This window comes from Alexandromys fortis, unplaced genomic scaffold, assembly GCF_014885135.2.
Source record: "Alexandromys fortis isolate MF-2015 unplaced genomic scaffold, M_Fortis_MF-2015_v1.1 scaffold_16, whole genome shotgun sequence".
In the NCBI taxonomy this organism is placed as follows: Eukaryota; Metazoa; Chordata; class Mammalia; order Rodentia; family Cricetidae; genus Alexandromys; species Alexandromys fortis.
The window spans coordinates 12414361-12440178 of record NW_026067893.1 but is presented as its reverse complement, the minus strand read 5'-3'; the positions used below and the strand labels follow the sequence as shown (position 1 = coordinate 12440178).

At 49.2% G+C, this 25818-nt stretch overlaps 1 protein-coding gene across 3 annotated transcripts in view; it reads right to left on the bottom strand.

The window, feature by feature from the left end:
* Nucleotides 1–25818, bottom strand: part of Sh3pxd2a (SH3 and PX domains 2A) — a 199454-nt gene that overhangs the window by 150773 nt on the left and 22863 nt on the right. For all 3 annotated transcript variants that reach the window (XM_050145425.1, XM_050145421.1, XM_050145395.1), the window contains exon 2: nucleotides 6819–6899. In XM_050145425.1, the coding sequence (XP_050001382.1) occupies nucleotides 6819–6899 (81 nt within the window). The remainder of the gene's footprint in view (nucleotides 1–6818; nucleotides 6900–25818) is intronic.

Genomic DNA, 25818 nt, shown 5'->3' with positions numbered 1-25818 from the left:
GACTCTCTGAATATGGCGGACAATGAGGGCTGCTGAGAAGCCAAGGACAATGCCACTGGGTTTTGATCCTACTTCATGTTCTGGCTTTGTGGGAGCCTAGCCAGTTTGGATGTCCACCTTCCTAGAGCAGGATGGAGCGGGGAGGACTTTGGACTTTCCACAGGGCAGGGAACCCTGACTGCCCCTCAGACTGGAGAGGGAGGGGGAGAGGAGTGGGGGGAGGGGGAGAGGAGAGGGAGGAGGGGGGAAAAGGGGGACGGGGAGGGAAATGGGAGGCGGGGAGGAGGCGGAAATTTTTTTTCAATAAAAAATTATATTTAAAAAAAAAGATTTCTCTAGCTGAGATATGGTCTCAGCAGTCCTGAAGGACTTGGGGTGTAGACAGCACCCCTCCCCAAGAGTCCTCACTTACAAGACTTCCCCTAGATGTTTTAAAGCAATGAGCAGTCCATGCCGATATTGGAAAATGAAAGACTCTGTAATTTCTGTTATGATTTTCCTGTCTCAGAAAGAACTTCCTGAACATGCGGTAATAATTCCATTCCGACCCCAAGGAAGAGCCGAGGAAGCAACAAAGGGCAGAGACGGGTTTGGATTTCCCAGGGCACACTGGAGAGGCGATCCGATTGGGACCTGGCATCTGATAGGAACAGGACATGGTTGAACTCCTGCACCTGAGAGGTGGGTGCCTGGAGCCAGTGTGCACAGCCCCGTCAAAGAGAAGAGCACTGGTTTCTATGGAGACACCTAGGTACAGGAACAGCCGCACAACTCTCTGGGCTGCCTCAGAGGCTCCAACAGGCCCAGACACTTGGCTTAGCTAGGAAGTTCTCCTGAGAGCAGCATTCTAAACGTGGCTCTCAAGCCTCAGCTTCTCGTTCTCTTTCTCACAGACGTGTAAGAATTCACTCTGACACTGTCCTCTCTGGCCACACCCTTTTCGTGTGTTCCAAGTCAGGTTCTGAGCCCCCCGGACCTGAGAAGCCCCACCTGTATAAGGGTGTTCCTACACACACACAGAGCTGCAAACCTCATGTGCCTGGGGTGGGGTGGGGCACTCAGCTTTTTTTTTCACGACCTCCAGCAGACCACAAATAACTCAAAGGGAAACATTGAGTGGCCAGCTGGCCACTCTGAGCTGACCTCCAGGGACTGGTTCATCGAGGCCTCTCCTCCTGCCCCTCCACAGCCATCCTTCTGCCCTGACACACTATCCCTCAGGTAGGACCTGCCAGAGGAAAGAGATAGGCTAGAGTTCACTTAGGGTTCCAGAGGCACAGGAAACAGCAGCCAATTCCCAGTGGAAGAAAACTGCCAAGAACCAGTGAAGTCCTTGGAGAGCCTCTCCCGGAGTCCCCATGTTCCATCACGAATAAGATGTTTCTCTCCAAGAGTAAGGAAAAGCTATGAACCAATAACTACTTTAAAACAACAACAAGGACAACGATAACAACAACAACAACAGCAACAGTGCTTTCCTAACAGTGTGGCTGGGAGGAAGTGGGTTTGTAATTAAGACTTTGGAGATAAGAGTGTTTCTCTAGGGAATCCTTTACACACACACACACACACACACACACACACGCACGCACACACACACACACACACACACACACGCACAGGCACGCAGTGCCTCTCCAGCATAAGAGCAGACCACATTATCTGGCAAAAGTGAAAACCATCTTAAGGGCACAGGAAGAAGCCTGCCTCCCCAGCTGGGTTGGGGATTCCTGGCTATTTCCTCCCGGAGTTAAGTTTCGAAGGCCAAACTCAAGAGATATTTCTGCCTCCCCCTCTAGACCCTTACACTCGCTCTTCTAAAGACTTCCTCTTCATGGAATCTGTCATTTCATTCTTTCTGTTATCCTAGGAAACAGGTCTTTATAATGACTTCATTTTAGGAGGAGAAGAAAATAGGGGCCCAGAGAGGTTACAAGAACTCATCAGAGGGAGCTTGGTTCTTGGAATCGAGCCATCTCAGTCCTGGATGCTGCTCACTCTAACCACTGTGCCCCCTGCCCGACTCACTACCGCTTCATCAGGACCAGAGCACCGCTGCCAACGGCTTCCTGTTCCAATGCTCGGCTCACGGTTTTAAGTAATATCTGATATACAATTCCAGTTTGACAAGATAATTTTGATAGGCCCCTGAGTTAGTTATAATGAGGTCTAAGTAGTTACATTCCACAGGAATGATATAGAATGATGGTCCTGGAAAAATGAGGTAATGCAACTTAAATTATTATTTTCATTTTCTTTCTCTTACTAGATGCAGTCTTGAAACATTTTTTCAAACCTGTTGTTTTCTGTTATTGTAACAACTACAAGGGACATTTTTTTTCTTTGATTTACCACCTCTCCCCAGATTTCTCCTTAATTATTACGCTGCTTGACTGAGCCTCTCTTCCACTGATGCCCCTAAAACCCACCCAGAGAAATGATTGCCAATCTGGCGTACATCCTTCTAGATCTTTCAAAAGTAGTTATATATCAGTGGGTGAGATGTCTCATCAGACACCAGGCCCAGCATAACCCGTGTTAGAACCCTGGAATCCACAGGAGAAAGAGAGAACTGACCTCCACATGCTGTTCTCTGACCTATACATACACACACACACACACATACATATACACACAACACACATATCACACACACCATATATAGACCATATATACACACACCACATGCCATCCATACACACCACACACACACACCTCACATATCACACACACCATACACACCACACACACATACACATACACCACACATATCATACACACCATACACACCACACACATACACACACCACACACATACTTACACACAACACACATATCACATACACCAAACATACATACACACATCACACACACATACACACCACCCATATCATACACACCATACACACCACACACATACACACACCACACACATACATACACACACCACACATATCACATACACCAAACATACATACACACATCACACACACACACACACACCACCCATATCACACACACCATACACACACTACACACGCCCCTCAGCAACCGCCTTCCCAGGCTTTTACCCTGCTGCCTCTCATCTAGGCTCAGAGTTCTTCTAGGACTCACCGGCAAACCAAACCTAGCAGAATTGTTAAGATCAAGATTCAGTTAGAGACCATGCCTCAAAATAAATAAGGTGAAAAAGGATTGAAGAAGACACTCAATGTCAACATCTGGCCTGCACACACATGGGCGTTCATACATACATACATACATAAGCATAACACTCACAAAATTTCTCATAAATAGAAAAATTAACAGTTTTTTAACCTAAAAAGTAAATGCCTTAGGATAAAAACTCCTATAATTCTAGAGACTGCAGTGCAGAAATGGCTCAGTGGGCAACAGTGTTTGTTGTAGTGAGGACCTAAGTTTGGATCCAAAAACTCATGGAAAAAGTTGAGCATGGCTGCACGCATCTGCAACCCCAGAGATGGGGCGGGGGCGCAGAGACCGGCTGTCAACCCAGCTCTAGGCACAATGAAAAATTCATCTCGGAGGAATAATGTGGAATGTGATAGGACCGACATCTCACACCCAACGTCTTCTCTGCATACTGAACACAGGTGCATGCACCTGCATACACTACACACGCGTGCGCACAGACACACACACATGCACACACATACACACGCACACTCACACAGAGCAGAGAGAGGATTCTAATTCTAAAAATGCAATGATCCATGAATCTCCATAAATAACATCATAACAGCCCCCAGCACATTATTCCAGAGCCGAATATTAATGATTCGGGGGTTATAACTTTGTCCACCCATCACTAGCCAGGCTATTCAAGAGCTGGAAACTGAGAGCGGCTCTGTATCGGGTGTGCGGGTGGAAAGTGCAGGAGAGATGAATAAGGAAGAGAGATAAAAAGCTCTTCAAAACCGTTTTAGCCCTTAGAGCAAATAAGTAGACCCAGGCAGCTCTCTCGACTGTCTTCCAAGGGTGCGCGGGAAGCTCAAGGGCTCTTCTGGCTCTGACCAAATATTGACCCAGTTGCACTCTCTGCCAAGGGATCTCAGGGGCCAACAGCACATGAGCTAATGTTTGCAGAGAAATTACAGCAGCCCAGTGCCTGGCAGGCCAGGTTGTGAAACAGCCCCCAATGGAGCCAGAGCCTGGGAGCTTTCCTGTCCTTCTTTGGTGGCGCTAGGGGAGACATGTCAAATGACAAGACAACTTTAAAGGGGCATTTGTGGCCCCTTGCCTGCCTCCTGCCTAACTTGACTACATCTTCAAACTCACCCTTTAGAACCAAGCATACAGACGTGGCCATGAACCCATCCCCTGATCAGCTGTCCCTCTCCAGCTCACGGAGAGTTGAGTAGTAAGTTATCCTTAGAAGAAAACGCCCTTGCCTTTCCCGTTTCCACCTCAACATCTGGAGTCTAACCTGGCTTTCGGAGGCGCTTTGGGACAGCTGTTTCAATGGGCATGCTCAGTTGACAAGTTGCTGGGGATAGAATCAAGCGTTTACCTGCGAAGTCATCTTGTCAGACCAGCAACCCCAATAAATGAGAAAGTCATGAAAACAAGGGAAGAAATTAATGCCACAAAGATTAAACGAATGCCACGGAACTCGTTCTATGCAAGTAACTGCTACACTGTACTGTTTAGGGAATATTGACAAAGAAAAGAATCTGTACACACTCAGAATGGAAGCCAAAAATTAATGTTTTCCTTTTTTTTCTAAAGACACGGTCTCAAGTAGCCCAGGCTGCCCTCTAGCCATATAGCTGAGGATGGCCTTAATTTCCTTATCCTCCTGCTTTACCTCCCTAGTGCTGAGATTATAGGTATTTGCTACCATGCCTGGCTTGAAAGTATCTTTGGGGCCAGAGGGATGGCTCAGCAGGTAAAGATGCTTGCTGCCGAGCCTGGGGGCTGGAGCTCAATCCCTGGAACCCACATAACAGACAGAGAAAACTAACTCCCTCAAGATGTCCTCTACCCTCCACATGTGGCAGACACATGCCCACCACAAATAAATAAATACCTCTGATCTGAAACTAACTGAGCGTACGGATGTACACACAGGGCTAGAGGATGAGCCACACAGACAAGCCTGGCCGCAAGCACAGTCATTCCAGGACCAGGGCCAGCACATCACAGAGCTACTCCAAGCTTGCATCCCTTCTCACAGTGATAGGAGGAAGAGAGTCCTAGAGTAGGGTGGGGGTGGGTGGGGGGCAGCATTCCTTTCTTGTGAGAGACTATAACTTGGGAGGGGGTGGGACCAGAATAGAAATTCTGATTTGGAAGTTTCCCCAGGCTTCTAGACTCCTTCCAACTCATCAATGAGTCCTTTCAGGGTCCACACTCGGCCCCACTGCATTATCATTTCCTGTCCCCACACACTGTACCCATTGATGGGGTGTGGGCAAATCCCACCAGCTTATCCTGGAGAGACCAAAGGAGACTGAGCAGGACCGAGAGGAGATGAGGCAGACGGCAGGAGCCGAGGGAGCCCACTCCCACACACAGTGACACAGCCAGTCCCACACCGTTGAACCTGAAGGACCCATAATCTGAGAACGTGGTGTTTTTTAAAGGCTTGTCTCATAAACGGAGAGATAGGATCATGAGATAAAAGCAAGTATCAATGCACAAACAGATAGGCCTGCATCTGCCTCTCCAAGACGGTCTACTGCTAAGGGGCTAAAGGGAAGGACTGGCTGCTGGCTGCGAAGGCTAGGCACGAATTTCTCTCCTTTGTGTGTGGGTCTAAATTACACTCACATCCTAAGGAAGAACCTGAGTATCTCAGCTTTCCCTTACAGACAGAGGAAGGGTGTTGCCCATTCACAGTGATACACAACGGTGACACCTCGCCCCCACCCTGCTAGGGTTCATGTCTATGCTCTAAGACGCTCTACCTCTGGGCATTCTGATTGGCCCAGAGAAGGTGCAATCAAAGTCAATCAAAGTCTTCCTTGGGATTTATCAACTTGGAACAGGGAGACAGTCAGTGTCTACGGTGTTGATATGATATGAAATTCAAGAGCGATTGCCAGCTAAGTTCTTCAGCAGAGACAAGACAGGAAGAGCTGAGCCTAGTCTGGGCTTTGCGGAAGCCTTCATTGCCCCTGTGTCCTCCTCGCCATCTGGTCAATTGCATGAGCTTCTCGTATCTAAGCCAGTGTGACCGTAAAATAGTCACTTGTCACCCAAAGACCCTAAAATGAATCAGCCCGCATCAGAGAGCTGTGTTTTATTATAATGTGTGACTGTATTACTATCTCGCTCAAGGAACATGCCTGTATGGATTAGAGACACACACCATCTACACGCACGAACTGGGTGGCAAGTACCTTGTTTGGGTAGCCAGGCAGACCCGGCGGTATGCCCAGCATGCAGTTCTATAAATTGCTTATTTTGTTTTGGTCTCCTCTGTGTGTTTGTTTTTCTTTACTAGCAATGATCAGTGGTTTGTGTCTCTTCATGGATGTTTACAGAGAAGTCACTCGGACTAAGGACCCACAACAGCCTTCTGGCCTCCGCATGGTTTCCACCCCAAGGCCAAGCGAGAATGACAAAGCAAGACTGTGAAGGCCCATCATGGAAAAGGACAAAACCCGAGTGTCTGCATGCAACAGTCGGGACAGCAACAAGTCTGGCGGCTCTGTGGGGATTCCCTCAGCTGCCCCTCGGTGCCAGGTTGGATTCTGGCCCTTAGCTCTTTTCAGGCTCTCCAGTGGAATGTGGGCATGAAAGACAGGATCCCATTAGGGGCTCAGGCCAGCATTTGGCTCTGGTCAACTCACCTGCAGGTCAAAGAACTTGCTGTATCTCCGGTAGATAGTCTGGGAGGTGGAGTCGGACCAGGTCACGTTGATAATATACACCTGCAGGAGAAGGAAGAGTGGGTGAGCGGATGAGCGAGACTGGGGTCCAAGGGGGGTCAGGTGTTGTTTAATGTTGCTGTAGGAGGGCCACAGCCAAGACCATCGTTTTCTCATCTGTCACCAGAGCCTGGCTCACCGTCAAGGACCATGTGGACGATAGCTACAATGTATGTCAATACTCTCCCTCTCTAAATACCTGAAGAAGCATTCACTAAAAAGAAAATCTAGATTCTCTTTGTAGAAGATTAAAACAAACGGTTTAAGTATCATTTTGTTAGTATGTGTTGTAGGTAATAAACATAAATTTGAGGCCATTATATTTTTTTTAAATTATTTGTTTGTTTGTTTTGGTTTTTCGAGACAGGGTTTCTCTGTAGGTTTGGAGCCTGTCTTGGAACTCACTCTGTAGCCCAGGCTGGCCTTGAACTCACAGAGATTCACCTGTCTCTGCCTCCCAATTGCTGGGATTAAAGGCGTATGCCTCCACCATCTGGCACTTTTTTTTTTTAAAAAAATAGCTGATTTCCACTGGTCCTCAAACTTCAGAGTGAATGAGATTTTTAAGAGGGCTCTTCCCAAATTGCAGGTCCATGATCCTCATTTTTCAAAACTCCCCAAGGGCAGACCTGACCTCAGGAGACCTAGCCAGGTTACTCCACCACAGTCCAGCACTCCCTCTGGAAGCTTCTGGAAACCATAAAGATTTCAGAAATGTGTGGCTCAACTCAGCCTCCTGACGATAGGCTTACTGCCCTTCACAGAGAATGTACAGAGAGGATTGTTACACTGACCAAGAAGCTGACGAGTCTGGCACAAGTATTGACTTCACAGACGAGGTGGGATGGAGCACACGGAAGTTTCTCCTTGGGTGCCTCACAGGGCAAGCACATCAAGTCCAGGGTGCTCCTGGGAAGCTACCCAGGGCTGCAGCTTCAGGCCACCACTAAAGGCTACCTGGTTCAGGAGGTCTCTGGGGGAGAGGAGAAAGCGCCTTGTCCACACAATGTGGCTTGTTCCAGATCTACACGGGGCCAGAGGCCCCGAGACTGCACACAGTCTCCCCTGTGATCTCCCCTGACACAGGAGGGGGGGACACAAAATCTCCCACATCTGAATGTCCATCAGAATCACTCCAGAGCTGCAGACATTCAGGTTTGAGGCTTCTGGTGTACGACTCAGACACCAGTGGTCTGTGGGGCTCTTCTAGTGAAAACCTCCCTGTCAGAGAAGCCAGGGCCTGGGCTAAATGAAGAAGGAACTTCAGCAGAGAGAAGCAGTCAGACTGGCGCAACTCCGCAGATGGGGAGATCAGAACTTGCACACAACCGTGCAGAGGAGGCCTGGTGCTTGGTAGCTCAGTCAAGGCTACACTCTCTGAATCCTGTTTCTCACCCCTTCCGTGCTACGGCGGTCAGTGTGCTGGTTTGAATGAGGATGGCCCCCATAGGCTCATATATTTCATTGCTTTGGTCCTCAGTTTGGGAGAACTGTTTGGGAAAGATAGGGGTGGAGGGGGTGCGTCACTGGGGCAGACTTTGAGGGTTCAGATCACTCACTCCATTCTCAGTTGTGGGTCTCACTTTCCACCTTGTGGTTGTGGATCAAGACGTGATCTCTCAGCAGCTGCTCCGGCTGCCTTCCCAGCGCCTCTGTTCTACCACCACAGACTCTCAACTCTCTGAAATCATATGCCCAATTAAGTGTTTTCTTTTCTAAGGTGTCTTGGTCATGAAAGATAACCAAGGAGAGCACCTAAAGTCAGAAATCAGGAGGAATGTCCCCACCCAGAGATGATGAGCAGAAGTCCTGGTAAGAAAAACATTAAATAAAAGGCAGCCCTGCCCATATGAGCTCAGAATAAACTACTGGCTTATTGTATTACATATGAGTTGGGTACAGTGGCTACACATTCGTCCAGCATATTTGAGGCCTTGGGCTTGGGTCTCAGCAGTGAAAACAGTAATTCTTTTTAAAGCCAGGCACAATGGTAGGCACTGATAATTAGTATTTGAGAGGTGTTGGCAGGGTAATCAAGAGTTCAAGGTCAGCCTGAGCTACGTAAGACCACGTCAGAGGAAAAAAACATAAATAAGTACACGGACCGACACACAGGCAGACAGGTATACGTGCATATGCTCCGTTTTATGCCATATGCAAACACTTATCTCATACAATAATTATTACAAAATCTTTAGACAACTTAATGATAGATAGCTTGTGTTCAGGTAACTAAGTTACTATATGCCAATATGGCATAAAGAATTACATGTATCGGCTCACTTATTCTTCTCAATGATTATCCCTATACGGTGTAGGAGGAAGGCGAGGCTCAGGGATGCTAAGTAGTAAAGTCACACAGCTAATAAAATTCAAAGTAGAAGACTTGGACCAAATCTGAGTCCTTTCCCCATCTCTTCAGCATCCCGGAGATTTAGTTTTCTGCCGCTGCCTGAAGCAGGGCAAATTATTTTTTTTTATTGATTTTTATTGAGCTCTACATTTTTCTCTCCTCCCTTCCCCTTCAACCCTCTCCCAAGGTTCCCCCTCCCCATGCACCCAATTTACTCAGGAGATCTTGTCTTTTTCTACTTCCCATGTAGATTAGATCTATGTATGTCTCTCTTAGAGTCCTCATTGTTGTCTAAGTTCTCTCTGTTTGTGATTTGTGGGCTAGTTTTCTTTGTTTTATGTTTAAAAACCACATTTGAGTGAGTATATGTGATAATTGTATTTCTGGGTCTGGGTTACCTCACTCAAAATAATGTTTTCTAGCTCCATCCATTTGCCTGCAAAATTCAAGCTGTCGTTATTTTTTTTCTGCTGTGTAGTAATCCATTGTGTAAATATACCACATTCTCCTTATCCATTCTTTGATCAAGGGCATTTAGGCTGTTTCCAGGTTCTGGTTATGACAAACAATGATGCTATGGACAGAGTTGAACACATGTCCTTGTGGCACAATTGAGCATCCTTTGGATATATACCCAAAAGTGGTATTACTAGGTCTTGAGGAAGGTTGCTTCCTAATTTTCTGAGAAACCAAGACAGGGCAGATTATAAACACTAGACATTGATTTGGTTCTCGAGGCTGGGAAGTCCAAGAGCACGGTGCTGGCAGAGGTGGAGAGTCGTTCTAGGCACGAGAGGGAGGGGTGAGCGAGGAAATGGGACTAAGCTCATCCTTTTTACCATGAACCCAGCTCCATGACAAGGGCATGAATCCATTCCGGAAGGCTGTGGCCTATCTAAAGTTCCCTCCTCTTCCTATCCCTACAACGGTAATTAAATTGTAATCTTGGAGAGAACATTTATTCAGCAGTCACAGGCCTATTTCTCTATAGGTGAATTTAGGTCTGTGGGCATTTAAAACAAATAACTTGGTAAGAATAAACATCTTTGCTGGGCAGTGGTGGCACACGTCTTTAATCCCAGCACTCCGGAAGCAGAGGTAGGTAGATTTCTGTGAGCTTGAGGCCACCCTGGTCTACAAGAGCTAGTTCCAGAACAGGCTTCAAAGCTACAGAGAAACCCTGTCTTGAAAAACCACACACACACACACACACACACACAAAACCCACAAAAAAAAATCCAAAACAAAACAAATCTTTGAAAGCTTCATTCAAATGGCTGGAAAAGTCTGGATACCTTTTTGGAGGGAAGGGGCCTAAAGCAATGGTTCTCAACCTGTGGCTCATGACCCCAAAAGATATTTAAATTACAATTCATAACAGCAGCAAAATTACAGTTAGGAAGTAGCAACAAAATAATTTTATGGTTGGAGTCACCACAGCACTGGGAAGGTTGAGAACCACTGCCCTCGAGGAACAAGGAAGAGTCAAAGGCGCACTGAGAGCCAACCAGAGACAGAACTTGGAGAATCAGACAAATCAGTGACGCAGTAAAAGCTGGTCAACCCTCAGACCTTGCAACTCCCAGCTACTGTGGAAGAGGAGCTGGGCTTTCTTCACCAGGGTCAAAAGCACCCTACTGCTCCCTCCACTCTTTCACCTGAATATCCCCTTGCTGTGGTCCCTAGACAGGGAGCAGATGTAGCCACGCCCACCAGAGAAGACGGAACAAGGTGAGCTGCCTCCAGGTCATTAAAGTCCACCTTTCTCCTGGGCCTGTGAAGCAGAGCTGAGGAAGGACTTAACTGGGGCTTAACACCTGTGCTCCTTCCTGTGTGGTAATTAGTGGCTGCCCTTTCACCTCCCAGGGAGAGTAAATCACAGGCTGGGGCCTGGCTGCTGGAAGATGCAGGCAGGCCTGGTAGTTGGTGCAGGAATTGCACATGTTAAGAGCCGCTTTTATCTCAAGTCAGAGGCTTGTCAAGTAAGGAGAGAATTCTGGAGCCAGCCCTGGCTGGATCTCACTCGTAGTACCCACTACATTAGCTGGGAGACTCCAGACACTCCCACCCCCAGGTGTTTCCCAACTGCTGCAACATGCCAGAGGTCCCCAGCCTTGGAACTAGTCACCACCCTCCCATAGATGCGACCAGAGATCTGAAGACGAACTCCAGACCCGTCCTCTCTTCTTGACAAGATGCTTGCTATCTGCCTGGATTTCTTCCCCGCCTTAGCCTAGATTATCACTCCAGATGAGCGACGGATGTGCAGCATTCCAGCCTCACCCTAGCAACCCCATCCCAACACCAGAGCTTCTTGAAGACCTCCGGGCTGGTCCTGCTTTAGAGATAACTACGGAGAAAGAGCAGGTGTTGGGGGGAGAGGGCAGAGGTCACTGGAGAAAGCCAGCTCTGTTTACCCGCACAGATAAAGCCCCTCTGGTTTCAGAAGCTGCCAGATAACATTACCCAGTAGCTGGACTTCAAGAAAGGGCTGGCAATTAAACACCATGCTTCCAAACACAGTTACGGGGGCTTATGTTTCCTGTGTGGCGTTTCCCTTCCTCCTGGATTTTAAAAATGCACGGATTCCATTTCAAGGGCTCAAGTCGCTTCAGGCAGATGGCAGGCAACCAGGAAACCTCCTCAGAGACCAGTGACCATGCCCGGCTCCCTGTGAACTAGCCAGACTATCATTCTCCCCTGCAGCTCATATTAAACAGGAGAGCCTGCGGCAGGGACACAGCACCTCATCGCTCAACTTCCCATTCTGAGGTCAAGCTATCTGCTCAATCAAGACGCATGGCCTGACCCATATCCCAGCCTTCTGACCTTGTCTGCCCAGTGGGCTCTGCTGTCTGCTATGAACCAAGCTCCTCTGAACTTCCCTGTAGGTCAGTAAATTTGCATGACCCTGATGCAAATCATTTTTGGGTCAGCTCCAGAGAACCAAGAACAAACTTGGTCCACACAGGGGCATCCAGGATGGGATTTGGGTTGAACTCAATGAGTGACTGGAAAGATGTGGCCCAACTATTCCTCCAAGGCCCCAGACAGGCTTGGGGGTTAGTCAGTAATGCTGTTGCTGCCTTTGTCACCAAAAGAAGGACAAGAAGCAAGGAGTTAGGGATTGTGGAGGGAGCCGTACACCCCTATATGGTGCACACCGTGGCGGCAGTTTACTGAGGAAGGCCTTATTTTCCCTGGCCCCCTGCCCGGCCAACCTGGACCCAGGCCAGATGGAAACCCCACTGAACATTTCCCCACCTGTTCTTATGGCTCTGGGATCAGATGGCTAGGAATAGGCACATTATTGGGAACTTCGTTGGGCACATCGTTGGGCAAGCTGTATTCACCACCCAAAGGTTGCCCAGTCAAGGGGCCAACTAGGGAGACATCTAATCTACACTATAGTTCTTAAACTACAAGTTCCGCCTTGTGGCTGTAGCCACACAACAAAGGGGTACATTGCTCTCAGAGTGGACTGATTTCTAGGGCCTGGGAAGTCACGGGATCACTTCAGATCTTCTAGAGTCTAGTGGATGGAGAGAGACCTATTGTTTTTGGTTAATTGGGTTCAAGATTACGGCCCTAGAAGCCAGAATGAACACAATCCAGAAACCAATAAAAGGGTCCACATTTGGCCCATGGTTATTGTACTAACTTCTCGTTGAGGAAGGTCCCATGCCAAGTTCTTTGTCAAGAAACTGATGCCCATCTAAGATAACATTAAGGCCTTCCTTTCCATTCTAAAAGCCCCTACATACTTAGATCTGACTCCGGGGTTGGGAAAGAGAGTGGCATGTAAATCTCCAGGTCAGCTAGATTCAAGCCACCCTTGGGTAGAGGGCCTCAGGACTACTGTTCCCAACACAAGTGGCTCTGACAAACCCTGGGCTGATAATTGTCTTCTATGGCTCTTAGGTGGCAGTGATGGTCCTGATGTCAGAGGCCCTTATTCACACCCTCTAGCTGTTCCAGTGACCTGGGACCCATTATCCCCACAAGCCTGTCGTGTCTCGGAGTGCTCAAAGCCTGTGGTCCACCATCAGCAGGCTATCATATCCACCCTTGTTTGCTGATTGTTGGCACAGTACAATCCAGAGCCTGGCACATGTTGCATTAATCTGTTTAACATGGGCGAGTCCACCCCCTCCCTCGTCTCCCCATTAGCACAAGCTGCCTTGCCCTCTCCAGGTCCTGAGATAACGACTGGTTCATTCAAGGAAAGAAATTCCAAACAACACGGAGTGGTCAGAGGCACACTGGAGAAAGTTCTCCAGCCCCAGACCCAAACTCTTAATGGGCAAGGGACGAAACACAAATCTTTCTGACTCAGTACAAGGGTCTCTGCCAATCCAAAGCCTTGCCAGTAAAATCATATTTAACAGCTCATGATCACTTGGTTCAATTTTGGGGAGGGGGCACAGGGTGGGATGGGAATGGGGTCTGTTAACCCATATGGCCTCAAACTCACAAGAGGCAAAGATGACTTTTAAGCTCTGGTCCTCTTGCCTCCACTTCCTGGGTGCTAAGACTACAGGTTTTAGTGCAGTGACGCTCAGTTTAAGTAATTGTGGGGATCAAACTTGGGGCTTCCTGCATGTTATATGAGCATACCATCAGGTGAGCCATAGCCCTGGCCTTAAAAGTTTTCAGCTTAGTCTAAAGAACACTGAGCACCCGCGCAGGTGGCCCTGATAAGATCCCAGCGCCTCCTCTGGGAGGGTATTCGTTCTAGGTGACAGTGACGATCTCAGTGACCAACTGATGATAGCCCCTTTCCAGCCCCTAGCACCCTGGTCCATGTTCTCGACAGAAGTGTCCCGGTGAATCCTGCAGAACCCCACATCTGCCAGCTACTCCACAGCCCACAAGGACCACTGCAGACCAGGGAACTGAACCCATTTCTGGGGAAAAAAAGAGCTTTTCAATCATTCATTCATTCTTTACTCTGGCAGTGCTGTGAATTGACCCTTGCACATGCTAAGCAACTTCAATCACTGAGTTACATCTCCAGTTCTGAATAAAGACTTTAAAAATATATATTTACTTTAAAAACTTTTCACACCCGTATATTTATTGTATATTGAACATACTCCCGCCCTCAGGTCTTCCCATCCTCCTAAGTCCCTCTTCATCCTCCTAGGAAGTTACTTCTATTTTCAAGTCACACACACACACACACACACACACACAATTTTATGTATAAACATAATGATTTTACATCCTGAAAAAGAGAAGGACAAAACTTGACTTCATTGCACAGGGACAAGAATACAGTGCTAGCTGCTGAGAGACGTCACTGTCACCTAGAACAAATACCCACCCAGAGGAGGCACTGGGATCTTATCAGGGCCACCTGTGCGGGCCTGTAGCGTTTTCTTGTTCTCTTCTCCGTGTTTCCTGGAAGGGAAAGGCACACAGAAGCTGGGCGCTCCCTGGATCCACAAACGCTGAGGAACATGAAAGGGAGGATCCACCAGCAAAGCCAGAGACTCTGAAGTCACTCTGCAAACATTGTTTTGTCTGGAGAACAACAGCCACTCCTGCTTACTGAGCTCCAGACACTGCTAGGGACTTTATTCTGATTATTGATCTATCTTTACAATATCCCCCACCGACAGTGTTAACACCCCCAGTCCCAAGGATGAGGCTGGAGTCACAGGTATCATCTGCTGAGGTCAGAGCCACAGCCAGGGATGGCGCTTAAACAGGCCAATCCCTCAAGAGGAACGTTCTGTCCTCTTTCTCAGGTGTAGCTATATTCTTTAAGCAATTGCAGGGGGTTCGGTAGATGTGCGCACGCCAAAGCTTGCATGCCATGATGCATGCGTGGAAGTCAGGGAACAAACGAGAGAGTCGGGTCTCTCCTCCCACCCTGTGGGACCCAGGGACTGAACTCAGGTCATCAGACTTGGTGCAAATGCCTTCACCTGCTGAGTCAGCTTGCCAGCCCTCTTCTGTAATTGTCCAGTTGCTATTATGTTAAAGTTTCATTGTGTATATTCATGTGTACATGGTATTGTATTTCATTAGGACATTTTCAAGACAGCATTCATTAGGTGTGTGCCCCCACACCCTCTACCCTCCTTTCTCATCCTCCCCCCATCTCACTGGTCCTTTCTCACCCCAGGTCCACTTCTACTTTCTTTCTCTTTTTTTTGTGTAGCCCTGCCTATCCTAAAATTCGCTCAGTAGACCAGGCTGGCCTTGAACTCACAGAGATCCACCCGCCTCTGCCTCCCGAGTGCTGGGATTAAAGGCTTGCGCCACCTCTTCCCGGCCTCACTTCTACTTTCAGGTCGTACATCTACGTGTACGATTTCTGTTGTATGTATATAAAATCTAGAGGCTGCAAAGGAGCAGCGAAAATGCGCCGTTTGTCTTCTGAGGCTGCTTCTATTTGCTTCATATGATCATCTACATCAGCTCGGCTCTTCCTCCAGGTTCTAAATGTTCCACTGTGCATCTAAACCATGTTTCTGCACCCACTCCTCTGTTACTGGACACCTGGGGGCCACTGGGACCTCCGTGCCTTGGATCAGCCCCATGAAAAGTGAATACTCTCCCTGAGTTCCCTTTCTACAGGGAAGGCAATGGGCTGGGCGTGGTGGTGCACATCTTTAATCCCAGCACTCGGAGGCAGAGGTAGGCGGATCTCTGTGCATTTGAGGTCAATTTGATCTACAGAGTGAGTTTCAGGGCTATTACACAGAAAAGCCCTGTTTTTTTTTTTAATTAAATTAAAAAAGGGAACTAACTCCGGCCCTGCTGTGAGGACCGTGGGGAGTCTAGAGCACTCAGTGTGAGGGACGCTGTGCACTCACTCACACTTCTATGACTTCCTTTCCGTGCTTTGATATAAACTGCCTGACACAGTCTTTTGTACTCTGAAGAATTTTTTTCTCTTCCTCTAGAACATCCTAAGGGCACCCAAAAGCACAGCTCCTGGAAAGGATCCACTTCGGACTTGCTCTGAGAGTGACTCCCGCAGGACGCTCTCCAGAGCACCTGGGCGTACAGGGTTGGCCTTTGTGTGCCCTTCCACCAACCCTACCACTGCTAAGCCAAAGCAGCCTGGCAGAGCACAGCACTGGAGCTGCTCTCAACCAGCAGGTGCCCGAGGAAATGGTCAGTGGGCATCTTAGGTAGTGCCCAGGCACCTGCAGAGGGTGGCTGACATTGTGCCCAGATGGGAGGACAAGGCTCACTTTATGATGGGTATGAGGTGAAAAACTTTATTTGGTGCATCTGACCTTTAACATTAAAACATTGACTGTCATCAACAAAAATCACACACAAGATCCATGCAATCTAGTCATGAACACACACACACAAATCTTGTTTTACCAAGCTTACAATAAATGCACAAAGTAACAATGAAATTTTGTATCGGGCCACATTCATAGCTATCATGTCGGACACGTCTGCTAGACGCACTGTGACACGGAGGAGCCGGAGCTCCGGAAACATCAAAGCATTTGTGCCTGGGTTCCAACGGGCTTAGCCACCACTCCGAAGCTCTAGCGAAGTTAGGAAGGGGACTTCCGGCTCCACACACTCCCTAATCAACGCCCGCCCTGGCGCATGGCCCTCAACATACACATCCTGCCAACATGCCCGTGCCTTTGTCACACGGCAGAGCCAGGCAAAGGTTAACACACACAGCTTGGTTCCGCTTCCTGGGCAATGCAGCAGCCAGGGAAAGCCAGCGGTCAGCTGCTCCTTCACACACAGCCTTCAGGGAAGTGACCTCTCCACTTCCTCCCCAGCTGACACACTGGCACCTTCCTCTCTGCTGAGCTCAGCAAACCTTCACTGGTGACATGAGGCAAGGAGCTGCCATTAGGAGACTAGGGCCTGGCGTGGCCCGGAACAAGCTGTTTGGAAAGCATTCTGGGGGTCCCTAGTCCTAAACTTACACATTCACTGACTTAGAAAATGGACCTCCAAGATGGAGGGGGGGGGTAAATGTGTATGCAAAAAATACTTTGCGGCAAAAAATAAAGACTACTCAATGTTCACTGACTTTAAAAGTTATATAATTATGGCTCATCTGCCTGCTGATGGTAAGACAGCCTCCTTTACAACATGCTGAGAAAGAAGAAAGCCAAGATCACAAAGCCGTATCTACACCACGGAGCCACATTTATTGGGGGTGTATGCGTGCATGGGGTTGTGCTCCTTCATGTAGGCATGCGTTAAAAAGAAAGAAAAGGCAGCTGTAAATGGATATTTGGGAGAAGAGATCCAAGGAGAGAAACAGGAACAGTTTCGCTTTCTACTTCGTACATTTCTGTATTTATTTCCTCTTGCTTGAAAGTATACGGTTTCATAATTTAACATGAGATTCCTATCTTGGAAAACACTTGTGTCCCCTTAACCTGTCCCCGGCTCTGGTTCCTGGATGCTCGTTTGACAGCAGCCTTTGCTCATTCCTGTGGGACAGAGGGGAGTTTCAGGTTCAATGCTGAGGTCCTGAAGCCAAGGTTCACAACCATGGCCACACAGTCACCAGTGAAGTCCTTTAAACCACATCACCTGGGCCCCGCACACCAGTTACACTAGAGCCTTGGAAAATGGGAATGGTTTGGGGGGTTTAAGAGCTCCCAGGTGGGTCCATGTTAAAGCCAACCAAACCCTCAAAGACCACTCACTAGCTGGGGAAAAAGCAGCCACCTCTTTAACGGGAGAGCATTCTTGTGGAAGAATTTACCCTACAGAGTTTAGCTTTGCCTTCATGATGTCTACAACAGGGAGTCTGGACTCAGGCTTGCGACTCATCAGCTCTAATGGAGAAGGGGAAACCAGAATCAGATCCCTCTACTCTGGGCTGTGACTGTGCCCAGGCTTCCATTGGCAGCCTGTGCCACCCACCAGCCCGGGGCCCCCACAGGTGACTGAGGGGGTCAGGAGGAAAGGCTGAAAGAGCCAGCGGTGCCTGCCCAGGGAAGAGACTGCAGTGACGTGCGTTTTCAAATGCTCAGCCGACTCTCTCAGTGCGCAGGTCAGGTCCAGCTGACCGTCAAGGCAGGCAGTACGTAATGAGCGTAAGTGGCAGGAAAGCAGGTCTCTGTCTACTGTCAATCACCAGAGCTAACCAAAGATGGAAACAGATGCCATATGAAGTAGTGGGTTTGCTAGTCGAAGGGACAAGAAATCCCCCAAATGCAATGTCACTTGGCGACACCTTCTCGCGCAACTCCCAACGCCCTGAGGCCAGAACCACTCAGAGTTTTTAATCAAAGTCCTCGGGGAAAGCAGTTTCCTAACGAAAAGAAATGTCCGGCTTTCACCAGATCCAGCCTGGGTCCCGCGGAGGCCAGGCACTGAGCTAGGTGCTAAGTCCAGGCAGTGAGCCAGACACAGTTGTTAGGAGCGTCAACAGAAAACACACGAGATCACGCTGAGTCCCTGAGACTGAGTGCAGAGACAAACAACCACAGGGGAGACACCATGCTGGACTGAAGGTCAGGGAACACCTGTCTGGGACGGGGTGTCTGAACTGAGACCTGCATGAGGAAGGCAAAGCATCAGTCACCAAGTGGGGAAACACGGGAAGGTCAGTGAGACCCGATTCAAAAGTGGAAAAGATCAGTGCCTCCCACCGTATGCGAAACGGCAAGAAGGTCCTCTTGACTTCAGACAGTGATCAAAGGAAGGACACCAAAGGACAGGGACGAGAGGAAAACAGGCAAAGCAGAACTCAACATCACCATAATGCTCCAATGAGTACCAGCGAGAAAAGCAGCCCACGGTATGGGAGAAAATGATAACAGCGACATGTCTGCTAAAGGACTTGCACCTAGAACAAATGACCTTTGGAACTGTGACGTGTGTTTGGGTCCCTGCACAATCAAATAAGAGAAAACTGACCTAAAGCTGTGCATGAAACCCACGCACTGCCTGTGTGTGAAACCGTCACAGTAGGCAATCTACGGGTCAGAAAGTGCACAACGGCTGGCTTAGAACTGACAGGGGAGAGGGTGGCCACTGAGGGTTTTTGTTTCCCTAGAAAATGTTGTGTCAGGCTGGAGCAGCGATAGCTCAGTAGCTAGGAGCACTGGCTGCTTTTCCAGGGGAGGAACCTGAGTTCAATTCCCAGCATCCACACGGCAGTTCACAACAGTCTGTAACTCCAGTTCAAGGGAACCTGAGACCTTCACACCAATGCACACAAAATAAACTTACATAAATTATTTTAAAAAGATGATTATATGTCCTAAAATTTGACTGTGATAGTAGCTCATAACCCTGAGAATCTACTCAGACCGTGTTGCACGGTACAAGATTCATATCTCAATAAAGCAATTATTCACCGGGAAAAGAGGAAAAACAGCACTGTGTGTGTGTGTGTGTGTGTGTGTGTGTGTGTGTGTGTGTGACGTATTTGTATGTGTGCAGGTGTGCTCACCTGAGTGTATATGCAGGCCAGAGACAGATTTCGGGTATCTTCCTCCCACATTCTTCACCTTGTGTTTTAGACAAGACCTCTCACTGAACTTAGAGCCTACAGTTTTGATCAGACTGGCTGTCCGCTAAGCCCTCGGGATCTGCCTGTCTCTGCCCTACAGGTACGGGCATGACAGGCACATGCCACCACACCCGGCTCTAGAGTCCTGAACTCAGGTCCCCATAGCTTGCACGGCAGGCACTTTGCCCACTGAGCCATCTCCCTAGCCCCATTACAACTTCCTCTCAGGCAAATTCTTCCAAATTCCAAGCAAGATCCACTGTGTCCCAGAAACCTCCCTGAGCTAGTTCCAAGCTAGTTCTGGATGTTCCCCCTGTCCCTCATCTGGCGTGATCAGGGACCACATGACACACACCAAGCTTGGAGAAAACCCTATGTGAGGCCTGAGCAGCGCTGGCTCAGAGCAGGTGTGGCAAGGAGGAACCTGGCTCTAGGAGGAGATACACCTACTTGCCCAGGCTGGGTAAAGAGGAATCCAGGTGCTTCAACACCAAGGCAGGAAGGAGCCACTGTCTATAATATCCTGCTCTCTGCCCAGACAGTTTGCTGGCCTCAGCACACCCTGGTGCAGAAGAAACAGCGGCAGGGAAGGCCGTCAGCTCCTGTGTGTCCAGCACAGGCAAACCGCACTGAGAATCCACAGCCTGTCCCCACACTGCACAGCTGCACTGGGCGGGGGTGCAGGGAGGGGAACTGCTCGGTTTCTCCCTCTGAAGCATGGCCCAGCCTCCTTCCACTTGAACCCACCGTCCCCTTCCTTCACCTCAGCCTACACTTTCCCAACCATCAGAGGTGCCTAGAAGCACAGCTTCTACCACAGCCCTGAGAGCTTTAGAGCCAATTTCAGAAATGTCCAGTCAGTGCCCCAACCCATTTCCTGATCCGCTCTCTACGAACACCCACTCCCCAATGTCACTCATTAACCTGTAATCTTGAGAGACACTGGGGACATGGTAGGGTTTCAGAAAAGTTATGATGCTCATCAGTTCCATTCAGAAAGGAAGCACGCAGCACCCACTGTGCGCTAGGCTCTGCCCTTGGACACTTAGTCAGACAAAATCAAACAGGACGGTGTGCAGCTCTGCTCCCTGGGGTCTGCAGGCCGAGGAGAAGTAATACTCCAAATGAGACCCAACAGAGAGCTGCGCACAGACTTGGGGGACTTAAGGAAAAGCGCTGAGCTGGGGAGGGGTCTGGTCCATCTTCTGCTACTCTAAGAGAATTCCTGAGACTGGGTAAGTTATAAAGAAAAGAAGTTGCCAGGCATGGTGGCACATGCCTGGAATCCCAGCACAGGAGAGGTAAAGGCAAGAGAATCAATTCAGCCTGGACTACATGAGACCCTGTCTCAAAGAATAAAAATAAATCAACAAAAAATGAAGTTTATTTTGGTTCCAGATTCTGGGGGCTGGGAAGCCTGAGGGCACAACCCCAGCTTCTGATGAGTACTTCTGTAGTGGGGAAGTGCCATGTGCAGATGAGGACAGCCAACTCGTCGTCTGGCAACCAAGCTGCTCCCATGAGACAGGTGTTAATACCCCTTTACGACCTCATCGCCTTCAAGGGGCCCCGGGTCTCAATGCCACCACAGTGGCACCAGTTTTTAAAATGAGTTTCTGTGGGAACAAACTATACTTACATCATAAGAGGCTTTCCAGAAGTCATGACACTGGAGGGGAGGAGAGGGTTACAGTAGCAAGACGACACCCAAGCAGAGCAGCAACCTAAGAGCCGAGACTAAAGCTAGGGTGCCGTGAAACAGCTGAGCTGAATGGCAGGAGGCCCAAGGAAGCAAGGAGGAGAATGCCAGGTCCCAGTTGTGAGGATGAGGGGAAGATGGAGCAAATGACACCAGGGCAGTCCACAGAGTCAGAGAGGCCAAGGGCCAGCTGGGGACTTCTTAGGTAGAGAACATGGCATAGTTTGGGAATGGGAAGAGGAAAGGGTCAGGGGTTGGGAGCCCCGAAGATGGACGCAGAAACAGATGCCATAGGAAACAAGGAACTGAGGGAACTCCAAGCTGGGGGCAGGCATGTTGTTAAAGCTGGGCCTGGTGGGAAAAAAAATTGGGGAAGCAAAATGTTGGAGAGGGTCCCTAGAAACGATATGGAAATATGGAAGCCGGAAAGGGCCATTTGAAGGGGGAGAAACTCCACACCAAAGGCTCCGGACCACCTGGGTTGCCGTGGGCTGACTCAAAGAAGCCCAGGTTGAAAGGGGAATAAGGAACTCCATCCTGGCAGTGCACGGGGAACCTCAACCACTTGCTTGGGGACAGAGAGAGAGAGAGAGAGAGAGAGAGAGAGAGAGAGAGAGAGAGAGAGAGAGAGAGAGAGAGAGCTTGTCCTAAAATACAGAGTAACAGGAACAAAATAATGGNCTCCATCCTGGCAGTGCACGGGGAACCTCAACCACGTGGGTGGGGAGAGAGAGAGAGAGAGAGAGAGAGAGAGAGAGAGAGAGAGAGAGAGAGAGAGAGAGAGAGAGAGAACTTGTCCTAAAATACAGAGTAACAGGAACAAAATAATGGCTGGGTCACATCTTTGTAGCCCCCCAACCCTCATCTCTCCTAACCTGTGCCCACGAGGGACCTGCTTCACTGTCCCTGCCAACTCTAGGGCGTCATTTGCTCCCAGGTCCCCCTGGGGTAGAAGGCTGCCAAGTTAGCTGGAGGAGAGCCCTGTGCTGGGGCCAGGGCAGTCTGCCAGGCATTGCATCTGGTTAGGCCTCCCCCCTGATCCTAGTTCCTCGTCAGACAGAGGCTGAAGGTAAGAGGGCACGTGGCCAGCTCTCTTCCACCAGCACCTCACAAAGCCACGTCATGCAAGCCTTCCCTTGGGAGGTGGGCCCCTCCCTCTGACCTCAGCCTGCTTCGCTTGGCCAGAGCCCACCCCTCTCACTCACTCCCAGGCTCTTGCTGGCAAAGGCCTGAACTATATACACTTTAGCCCTTCCAGGCTGCAGTTAAGGTCCCAGAGAAGAAATCCCTTCTTCTAGTCCTCGCTGTAGAGATGCCAGCTGGGCTGCAATGGGACTGGGGGACGAAGCACTGAGCCAAAACATAAACTGCTAAATGCAATCTCTCTCCAGCATTGAGAGGGTCAATCCAGGGGTCAGGGCTGGGGAGAAAAGATGAGAATACCCAATGGGCAATGCAAATTACATATGCTGAATCCAGCTTTGCCTCTGAATTAGTATAGGGTCCTGGATGAAGTATCTAATTCCTCTGAGCCTTCCACACCTATAAAACCAGAATAGCCAGAAGACATGACTTGAATGGCTTGAGTAAGGATTACAAATATGTATATGTATTGGTTTTCCAAGACAGCTTTCTCTGTGTAGCTTTGGCTGTCCTGGAACCCACTCTGTAGACCAGGCTGTCCTGGAACTCACAGAGATCCACCTGCCTCTGCCTCCTGAGTGCTGGAATTAAAGGTGTGCACCTCCACCACCTGGCTGCAAATATATTTCTAGAAAACATATTATAGTGCATGAGGTTATGATGTGTGTGTCTGTGCATCCAAACATGTGCCACAGCATGCACGCAGAGGTCAGAGGACAACTCTGTGGAGTCGGGTCTCTCCTCCATGTAAGGGCTCACATGCAAGTCATCAGGCTTACTTAGCAAGCACCTTTATCTGCTTGATGCTTCGTAAGTGAAGACTGAATGAGAAAATGCCCACAAAGCATCTATTTTATGCCTAGCCCATAAGAAACACACCTTGGGCTCCTTCCCGTTAATTCCCCAGGGTTCTCTGCTGTGCCTGTGGCGGTAATAAGGGCAGTTTGGTCTTCACCTTTCCAATTACAGTTTGTACACAGCTGAGGGATCTGGACAGACCTTCAACCATGAAATGACCTTTACGAGGTCTGGCCCTAAGTGCTGTCTTACACAGTCGTGGACATTCATTCTGTGTTGCTTGAGGAAGGACTAGAAACCACCCACGCAGTTGCTTGTCCCTGGCTCTCCGCGGGGGGCTCCCCTGAGCCACTAAGCTCCTGTACCACACGCAGATCCCCATGGATGCTTTACCGACCTTCCAAAAGGGTTCAAAGCTTTGCTAAGGTCACAGGATTGAAACAGCCCAGCTTGGATTACAGCCCTAATGAAACTGTCCTTTTCCACTTCGTAGTAAAACCTTACAGGAGCCACTGTGGGGACTTGGTGGTATCCCAAATTGGGGGAGGAACAACCACAGATGTGCTGAGCTGAGGGAAAGGACAGGCAGTGGGCAGGGCCACATCTCTGCGGGGACAGCCAAGCCAAGCCAGTCACCTTGGGATCCACACCCCAAGCCCCACCCCAGAGTACTCCCTTAGGCTGGGCCCCACCAGCTGGTGGCCACTCCCTTCCTCTAGAAGGAAGCAAATGGCTTGCAGAGCTATTCCAGACGCTTGATGCCTGATGGCATGTGCCCTACATGGCACTCCCTGGTGACCTCTTTCCTACTGACGCTTCACAACCAGCTGCCTTGCTTCCAGAGAATCCTCCAGAAGATGGAGAAAGGACATCAGGAACGGAGTCTGTTCTATCCTTGGCTTTGGGGCTCCGTTTAAAATGAGAGCAGAGCTGGGATGTGACTAACAGGGTGTCTGTCCCCTAATGTCCTCTGCTCTTTGAGATTTTCTGTATGTGGGGGGAGGACTCTTACAGGAAGTTATAATAGGCCAGAGCCTCTGTTCCAGGCAACTTACCCCAACTCAGAGGCTGGGACAAGCGAATGAGAGAGGACATCTTGGAGTCAGGGATTAAGGTTCACCACCAACTCCATCCCAAGGTCTGAGACTGTGGGCACGTGATAAACAAGTGGGCAAGCCTGAGAACAGGCCGGTAACATGGAGGACAGCTGTCCACGCCGTCCATGAGTCTTGTCCCAGTCACACTACGGTGCACATAGTGGACTCTTTGGAGGAACCCAGGGACCAGACCTTTCAAGTGCCAATGACAAAGAGGCAGCACTGGCCACTTGAACACAGGTACCGGGCTCTGTGGAGACTCCCTATGTCACCTATGAATGTGAACAGGATAACATGAAAGCCCATCTCAATCACCGTCAAACACCTGGAGGCAGAGGCAGAGGCACAGGTGCAGGGCACACCCCTAGAGACTATTCTTTAGTTCACGGGGACACACTTCACCTAGTTCTCAATGGAGCCGGGAACAATGCCGTTCTTGGGTAAAACACAGGTGTATATAACAAACTACCTTTTCAACCCATAAACGAAATTCCTATATGAAAGAACCATTAGCAAGTGTTTCAGGAGAGAAGGGGAGCTTTTGGAAAGGTAACAAATCCCTCATGGACTTGCTTTGCACACCCAGACTTTTATAAAATTCGGTTCATGAAGGTGCTCACATTTGTTCAAGGCAGCCAGCCATAGGCTCGGCTTCCTGCAGGGCGTTTCGAGCCCAAGTCACGCCCCTGAGTCACTGCCTTTGCAAGCGAAACTCCTTTCACTCAGAGAAGCTCCACAGCTTGTGTAAGGTCTCAGACACAGATCCAGAGTCAGGTACACAGCCCAGTGTGTGGACTCCAACCCTGTCCTTCCCACCAGGTCAGGCTGCCTCTCAGCATCCTTAAAAGAAGGTTCCAGCTGGTTTACATCCTCATCTGAGCCAAGATTCCCAACCCAGGGCTCAAGCATGCTCCCCCACTCCTGTCTGCAATCCAAGAGACCATGAAGACCATGATGGACCCTGACGGCAAGAGAGTTAGGAATGTGAGCAGAGCCAGCTCCCTAGCCCAATTCCTTCAGGTCACCTGAGCACTCTTCAGGACCTAACAGCTCAGACCTCCTTCTGCACTGGACTAGTAGCAAAGCAAGCCCTGCCCATATTCAGGAGCAGAGGACAGTCTATACATTACCCTAACTATGTACGAAATTATGGCAACAGTAATGGGAAACTGGGCCACCTCTCTCCCTTCTCTCTCTCACTACTGGCCTTTGCCAGATGTCCCCCTCTCCCTGAACATCTGCCTACTTCAGCATTACAAGTGTGCAGAGCTGCCTCTGCCTGTTTAGAGATCACATCCTTCCTTCTGGCTAATCCCTGCTCTGTTTAGGACACAGGTGCCCTTCTGAAATGCTCTGGC